The sequence below is a fragment of the Homalodisca vitripennis genome, chromosome 2, assembly GCF_021130785.1.
Source record: "Homalodisca vitripennis isolate AUS2020 chromosome 2, UT_GWSS_2.1, whole genome shotgun sequence".
Lineage (NCBI taxonomy): Eukaryota > Metazoa > Arthropoda > Insecta > Hemiptera > Cicadellidae > Homalodisca > Homalodisca vitripennis.
This window is the reverse complement of record NC_060208.1, coordinates 64,194,296-64,203,256: the sequence shown is the minus strand read 5'-3', so window position 1 is coordinate 64,203,256 and position 8,961 is coordinate 64,194,296. Positions and strand designations below refer to the sequence as shown.

General features: G+C 32.5%; 1 protein-coding gene across 1 annotated transcript; it reads left to right on the top strand.

Annotated features, from left to right (window-relative positions):
• Window positions 1-614: 614 nt before the first annotated feature.
• On the top strand, window positions 615-1,082 carry LOC124355656. The gene has a single exon (XM_046806817.1). The coding sequence runs from the start codon at window positions 615-617 to the stop codon at window positions 1,080-1,082; it is 468 nt and encodes a 155-aa protein (XP_046662773.1).
• The last annotated feature ends 7,879 nt before the right edge of the window (window positions 1,083-8,961 follow it).

The window sequence follows — 8,961 nt, the reverse complement described above, 5'->3', positions numbered from 1 at the left end:
TGCCAATCCGCCAAAAATGTAGTTCCAAGAACATCGGATGTAACTTATATTAAATATTAACGAGTAACAGGGTTGCGAAAATATGTATTGTATAAAATACAACTAAATAACGGTACAGGAGGTCACACACATTTATTCCAGAAGCAGCAGGATGAGTGTATTTTGCATTCTGTCCATCCATAAGTGACCAGATATAGTTGATGACATCTTTATATTTATAAAACGAATAAAAGTGACAAAAATGCATTTTACAGGCCTACTACAGCGAAGTAAGATCTGATACGCGACAGAAATCTGTATTACAATCACCCTTACGATGGAATTTCCGAGTGTTTTTAGCATTTTCTTCGATCATGACTCTCAGAATCTAAAAGTGCCACTATATGTTTATATATGTATATATACATATACAAACATATGTATGTATCTGTGTATGTATATAAAACACACACACACACACATATATATCCGTCGACTTAAGCGGAACAACATTGACATCTACAAGGGCGCTGCGTTATTTGGGAGTGGTAATCGACGAGAAACTGTCTTTCCGAGAACACCTCGAAAACGCGTGCACAAAAGCAAACAGGGTAGTGTCCAGCTTGTCGAGGATCATGGCCAACACGATAGGACCGCGAACCAGAAAAAGGAGGGTGCTCTTAGAGGTAGTCCACTCCATATTGCTATACGGAGCGGAGATATGGGCGGATATCCTCAAACAGAAGACCTACCGGCGCAAGATAGCAGCGGTGCAACGACGAGGTGCGCTCAGAGTCAGCTGTGCCTACCGCACGGTTTCGGAGGCGGCTGTACTGGTATTGGCGGGAACCACGCCAATCGACTTGCTGGCATTCGAAAGGGCGAAGCTCTACGACGCCAAAGTAAGTGGTGACAACTCTCAGGAGGCAAGAACGGCAGCAAAAAAGGAAACGCTACGTGAGTGGCAGGACAGATGGACGCTGGGGGAGACGGGCAGATGGACGGAGGGCCTGATTCCTAACATCAATGTCTGGATCTCTCGAAAACACGGGGATACGGATTTTCTTCCTGACCCAGCTACTGACGGGACACGGACAGTTTAATGCCTATCTTTTTAAGATGGGTTTGTGCATCACGCAAACGTGTAAATACTGCCCAGACAAGATCGACGATGCCGAACACACGTTCTTCGAGTGTGTTCGGTGGAAGGACTATAGGAGCAGCATCGAAGAGATCATAGGCACCAGGCTGTCCCCCTCAAGCCTGGTGACCTATATGATTGCAAAAGAGGAAAACTGGTCAGCCGTTGCAGCCTACGCGCAGCAGCTTCTAAAAGACAAAATTTCAGAAAGGGACCAGTAGCCAGGAGTAGGCGACGTGAGACGCAGCACGGACTGGATTGAAGTAATGCTAACGCGGTTCCAATTCAGTCCTCTCCGTACCATCTACGGGGAGAGGGGAGAGGAATGTTTTTTTAGTGGGTATATATATATATATATATATATATATATATATATATATATATATATATATATATATACAGGGTGTCACAAACTTCTGTGAACTATATTACTCATAATTTCAAACAAAACATGTTATATAAACGTAGGTCGTGATATGTCTCGTTTAACTGCTAGCCGCTACTTCGTATATTTTACAAAATAATATTATCTCTTAAAGTATTTCAATTAAAGAAACTAAATTTGACACATAGGTTTGATTTTTTATAATGTTCCTTAATTCTGTAACATATTTGTTTGATTCTTGTGTCCATATTGCAATTTCATAATCAAATTATTTAAATGTCTTACAGTACTTTTTTCGTTAGGTGTAATAAAACATACATTATAAATTTACAATTTTTACAAACCAAATATCTGATATCAATAATTTATGCTCTGTTAGAACATTTATTACAATTAGTATTAATTCTTTCTTTATTTATTTATATAAATGCTAAGAGGAATTGTACAATTGTTGATACTAATGTATAATTTATTAAAATATTTATATTTTAAGTTGTACAGCTGACATAAATAAAAATGATTTCATTTAAATCTACAAATATTTAAGATGTTTATGATTATAAAATATACTATGGAAGAAACCACTAAAGAATTTATTTCTTTAGTTTAAGAAAGTTCTAAAGAAATTAATATAAATGATCAATCAATTTCTAATTTCTCTAATATATTTCATCACGTAAAACGTTACAGATTTTTCCGACACAACGGCAATATTACAAATTAGACTTTCAATAGCGTTTTTGTAAAACAATGTATCATTTTTAACCATAAGTTAAACTTTCGTGTTATCTATAACACAAACTCTTTATATTGTAATACATTTCCATATTTTTACAGTAATAAACTCAGATTAGTGGATAATATGGATTTATTTCAAATTTTGGTACGTGTCATAGTTTAAAAAGATAATCTGATATCTTATTATGAGTCTTACGTAAGAGAATGAGAAGGAAGAGACCCAGTAGAAGTCACATAGGAGGATGAGATATAAATATCTGAAGGAGGCTTGTAGCAGAAGAATATCGAGTTACATCCCTGGCTCTGAAGGTCGCTATGATCGCTCATGTATGTCACGATCATAACAAAAATCCTTCACAATACAGATAATTCGTTAGGAACGGAACAAATAGCTTGAAAAGTTTTCACTACAGATGACACACTAACTTACATCAATAACTTGGCGCCAAGTGGTGCTAGTTGTTGCGTTTAGATTTCCCAGGAGACTTCTTCATCTTCTCTTCCTTCCCTTTCTTTCTCTAGTTCTTCTTATTTATTAAGACTCATCTTGATTTTAATTACTGTTTCAATATAACACATTACTTAGTTGAATAAATTGATATTTTTTCTGGTTTCACGTTTAGACACCTTAAAGTTTATTCGTTGAAGTGTATTTCATAATTGTATTCCATATATTATACACATACTTCTTATAGAATTTTTTTATTATACCACTGTTAGTATTTATATACAAACTTCTACCTGACACTCGGAGTTTCTAGAGACCGAGAACAACAGCAGGCCGGGAGCTTTCATCTGTTGAGAGTTTCTACAGACTAAAGTATCTGGATCGAGAGGTCCCATCATTTGATTGTTCCTAGAGGCCGCAACTTACAGAGGTTATGAGCTGAGAGCAGACAAAGAAGGTAGCTTAGTGTATTTAATTGTTAATTTCATTTGCATTTCTATGGCTGAAATGTAAATGAACTTGAATTTTTTGGCTAGAGAGACATACACTTTATATTTTCAAATCTAAATACGTCATAATACTGAAAGCTGAAAAGCTAGTTTCGAAGTTTGTTTAAAATACTATGAATGAGAAAAGTATTTATTTGTACTAATTAGTAGTAATTACAATCATATAGTATTTTTCTGTCACTTACTTGGAACTACTACATAGCATCTTTAGATTAAATGTCTGTCACAAGGCGCTGTAACAGTTTAGAGACAACGTTTAACTTAATAGTATCCCAAGTTAGTAAAGTACTGCTGCACCTTGAATAGCATATTTAAGTACAGTTTTGGTAATAGCCTACAATTTTATTATTATCTGTGTTTTAACTTTTATACTTTTGTAAGAATGCAATCAATTTAGAAGGTGAGCAGATAAATCAGAGGTTTCGTCAAGAGCTCAACTCCACCCCTTCCACAAAACATCACCTCTTTACGTTAATCTTACACTACTCCACATTGTAACTGCGAGTCCATTAGTCAACTAATGAGAGCCAGCGTATTCTGTTGATTGTTGTCACATTCCACGGCCAAAACTGGCAACAGTATCTTATAATCTGTTACAGTTTGAATCTCGTTACGAAATGCAATAACGTTTTGAAATATGATTTTCTAATCCTAATGTATTAAATGCTCATTCTGGGTGGTAATTTAAAAACGGTCTTAAGAAAGAAGACAATATTCATTCTACGAAAACTATTATTGGCCTGAATAGTTACTTAACCATTTGAAACCACGTATTAAACAATCAAAACTGTTTCTTAACTAAAGTAAATTTCCTATTCAATTATTACATTTACTTTAATTTGCACTACGGCCTTCTTAGCTATAGTGAAATTTAAAATGTCATATATTTACTGTATTATTCTAGATATTAGGATAACAATGATGTTCCTATTCACTCAGAAAGGGAGTTCATAAACTGACAACTAGTCAGAGAGTAAAATTTCTCAGTGTGAATTTAACGAGTATGAAACTGTGGACATAATATATTAGCACTAAATGTTTACATGATGTATCAAAAAACCTTAACAACCCATCTGGATATAAATTTGAAACAAACACTCCTTACATTATTGTTACCAGTTTTATTCAGTCTAATGATGTGCTCCTTGAGTACGAAAGGCCTAACAGAAATACAAAATTATATTATTGGAATGTTTGTTTTTAATTTATAACTTATTCCAATAAGAACAGAGCTTCTAGAATGAACCCATCTGGACACACGGAAGTACTCATCCAATAGTGAATTTCACAAGTTCGCCTTGAAACCCACATCGAGACAAGGAAACGCAGTCCCCAGAAGATAGCTTATGAAAAATAAATGCAGCCATTGTTAAAAATGAGGTTAGACTATATTTGATATTTTAGTTTTGGTAATCTGCGGACAAGAGACGAAAGAACGCATATAAAACATTCTTGTAGTTACAAAATCAACTGGAATCGACCCAATTGCCTAAACCCTTGGTAATATGTACATTGTACAAATATGAGATGGTTAAAACCTTTTTCAAATGATTGCGTTGATACCCCTTAACAATTATACATAAATAATATTCAAACTAGTACGGTAAAATTTAGACTCAGGACTTTGTTAAGAAACAGAAAGGCATTTTGGAAGACGAAAATTGAATCCTTCAGAGAAAGGCGGCGTGTGTGAGACAATCTGAACGGCTGTCAGACATAAAGCATGGATGTTTATTTGAAAGATATTAGAATTCAAAAATGGGTAGTCACTGGTAGAAATAGGTAATACATAATTTTTAAAATGTAGTAAATAGTGAAAAGCCTTCATTAACATAATAATAGAAAATATTTTTCAGTGCTTTTCTGAAGCACTGTTAAAAATATTTTCATGTATGAATTAATGTTATACATGAAGTTATACTTTTCTGAAAATATACATGTTTATATAGAGTTTGAAAAAACTGTGGTTCATTAATAATTCTAAAGCATACGCCGACACTGGGCAAGTCAATCCCAGCAATATGTGGCCGATGTTTACTTGTATAATAAATCTAGGTCAATGTAAAAGGTTGATAAATAATATTTATTTTGAGCAAGAATAGTAATCACAAAAGCAAATGTTCTTACACAAAATCTTAATTACATAACATTTCTTCACACCGATATTTATTCAAACATATATTCCAGAACTATGAAAGGAAGGAATTTTCATAAACAGGTAGGGAGTATCATACAACAATTTAAGGTTTATTTTATATTTTCGTAAAGTAAATTTAATCAAAATACTTTTAAAATAAAACAAACCATCTTGTAAATTAATCACCTCGGAACAGTAAATATTAGCCATTGTTTATTATTTATTAACCCTAATTACTAACACATTACAAAGTCTAAAGGTTTAGTGTATAAAGCAACAGAATGTAGATACATTTGGCAAAACCTATCTAAAATTTTAACAAGATGTATAAAAGAATAAAGTTCGAAAAGGGACAGTCGTCCAAGGAATACAATTTAAGAGCATCCGGAAATATTAGCGATGGAAATCAATAATGGAAGGGAAAATTGTTTATAATTTCCGTCTTGATTTGTTCCATCTTGTTAATACAGTTTAACATTATTTTTAAAACGAAACTGTTGGAGAAACATATTAATGTTAAAGTATTTATATAATATAAATATTTTATTGTTTAAATCATGTAATTTATTCAGATTGTTTATATTTTTAAACTAGTATCTAGAAACCGTTTAAAGGATACGAAGGCCCGTAATAACTTATTTTAGACCTGTGAGTTCTTTAAAATTACAAGAGCACTTAGTTTATCTCACGTTTTCTTCATTCATATAAGTTCTCAAAACAAATACACTTTATTTAACAAACTTTGAACACCCATACGACATATGACTACGTCGACCACCCAGATAGTAATACGAGTGTAAAATCGAAGACAAATTAATGTATCTGCCAATTCAAATCTACTTGTCAAGTATAGATTTTGTATTGCAAAACTTTCTTGGTGTTTGATTTTAACGTTTGGCGACCAAATATAGAACAAAAACCGATCTCAAAACATTTATTTTCAGGGTTTATAAAATAAAACAATGATAACCGTCCATAAACCAGGTTAGTTGTATTTTGAACTATAACAATCTACACATTTTTATCATGTGATCTTGCGATAAACCACCTTTAAAATCATCTAAAACCGCAAAAAAAATCCCCATGAATTATAATATATACACGATTGATTGATCATCATATAATCGATGTTATAGTTAATCTCATCTGAGCTTCAACGAAGTTAATCTTTGCACCAATAATTGAGAGCCTCAAAAGTCGATCAGTAATTTATTACAAATTTAATCAGTGTTGATTAAAGCACTCGTTAATGTTGGAATTTGAAATATTATGAATATGTCAATAGATACATACCTCATACTATTGATACGTTAAAAAATTATACCATTGTTAGTATTTCTATACAAACTTCTACCTGACACCCGGATTTTCTAGAGACCGAGAACAACAGCAGGCCGGGAGCTTTCATCTGTTGAGAGTTTCTATAGACTAAAAGATCTGGATCGAGAGATCCCATCATTTGATTGTTCCCAGAGGCAGCAACTTACAAAGGTTATGAGCTGAGAGCAGCCGAAGAAGGCTGACATAGATTTAGAGTTTTCCAGAAAGCGGGAGCTTAGAGTGTTTTAGTGTTAATTTCATTTGCATTTGTATGGGTGAAATGTAAATGAACTTCAATTTGTTGGCTTAAGAGGTATACAATCTTATATTTTTTTAATCCATTTTTAAATAGGCACATTACTGAAAGTTTAAAAACTTGTTTTGAAATTTATTTAAAATACTATTAATGAGGAAAGTATTGTATTCTTGTACTAATTAGTAGTAATTACAATAAAATTGTATTATTCTGTTTTATTTGAAACTAATAAATAGTGTCTATAGATGAAGTGTCTGTTACAGGAAACTGTAACAATTTGGATATGTTTTGAATTTTTAATGAGTAGTTTGGTATCAGCTGCGTGCGAAAAGACAGTACTATATGAAAGATATTTAGAGAAATCATTAACGTAGGTTATAAAATTAATAAAAGTAGACCCAAAAATAGATAGTACCCATAGTTTTAGTTTTGCAATCTATACACCATTGGATTACATTATTTGAATCCCTTTCCTAACCATAGTTTCAGTTCTTTATAATAAATTCCAATGATACGAATACTATCGTTATTTTTAAAAGAATTTCGTAAATTTTATAGCTCGAGATATTATTTAATGCACATATTTGGTTTCATTCGAAAACTCTGACACTCTATATGTGTCTTTTGTGTAAATGCACCCGACTATAATAGGACTATGCCCCTCGGGCTTCACACAGTTCAAATCTTATGAGAGTATTTTTGTTTAGATTAGGTTAGATGATTACTAGGATTAAGTTAGTGTTGTTAGGCAGTTATGATTAATCCACTGAGTAATGTTACATCAGCTGATTGGTTATAAAATATTATCAACCAATATGAGAGTATTTTTGTTTAGATTAGGTTAGATGATTACTAGGATTAAGTTAGTGTTGCATAGGCAGTTATGATTAATCCACTGAGTAATGTTACATCAGCTGATTGGTTATAAAATATTAACTACATATCAACTTATTTAGATATTATGGGTTACATTCGTATCTACTGAATTACTAAACTATTTATCATTGTAACTAATAGAATTATCTTTATAACGTGATTTACTGTTAATCTAATTCCAGATTGACATGAACCTTATAGTTTTTTAGGAATAGAATTTATCCTATAATTATTAATTTAACATTTTAAACGAAATAATAACTTCTGTAAATATTTTATAAATTGTGACAATCAGATTTAGAAGAACAAGCGCTTTTGAAAAACAATTGTAATATTTTTAATACAGAGCAAAGATTTTATTAAATTAGTATATTTTCAATCTAGAAGTGCTATATTAGTTTTGAATTGTTAGAAAAATTGGCTATATTTTCTAATGCTTGTTTTCCTCTCTGTATTGCGCGATTCACATTCCGCTCGTCACCCTTCTGCTGTTCCGTCTGCCGCCTGTTACTCGTCTCTGTCTTACTTCCGCTTCTCATGAAAGATTATTTTATTATGGAATTAGGTATTTCTATGAGAGCATGGAGGAGATAAAAAGACTAGAAAAAGAACTGAGAACCAAGAGAGGTATTCGGCGGAATTCAACGGTACTATAATAGATATTTCCGGTTATTTCAGAATCTGAGCAGCTGACTGAGCAAAGGAAATACCTGATGATTTATTATCAGATTTCTTTCTTTTCTTTTTTTTTGTAACCTTCAGTTGATCTTACGTTTATGACTCGTAATTGAGGTTGCTAATTGTAATGGAAATAATGGCTTATTTACATCTATTGTGTTTAGAAAATCCTGACAACAACATTCAGACTCTGAGATAGCGATCCGCCAGTATTGTATATAGGCTATTGTCTATAAATGTTCTGTTTGAACGCAAGGCTTTGGATAAGCAAAAAAGGGTGATAAGTGGGTTTTTAGAATCCTATATCCATCGAATTGCTGATCTCCTCAGAGCGGCTTGAAAAAGAACGAGTCTGAAGTGTGTAAAATGTTTGACCATGTATATAACCTTGAAAGTAAATGTCAGGTAAATATTATATAATTCTACAATATCTGTCAAATTTATTTCTTTTTCTGCTTTGTATTCTTGGTGGAAGTGAAATGTATTTCTCTTGT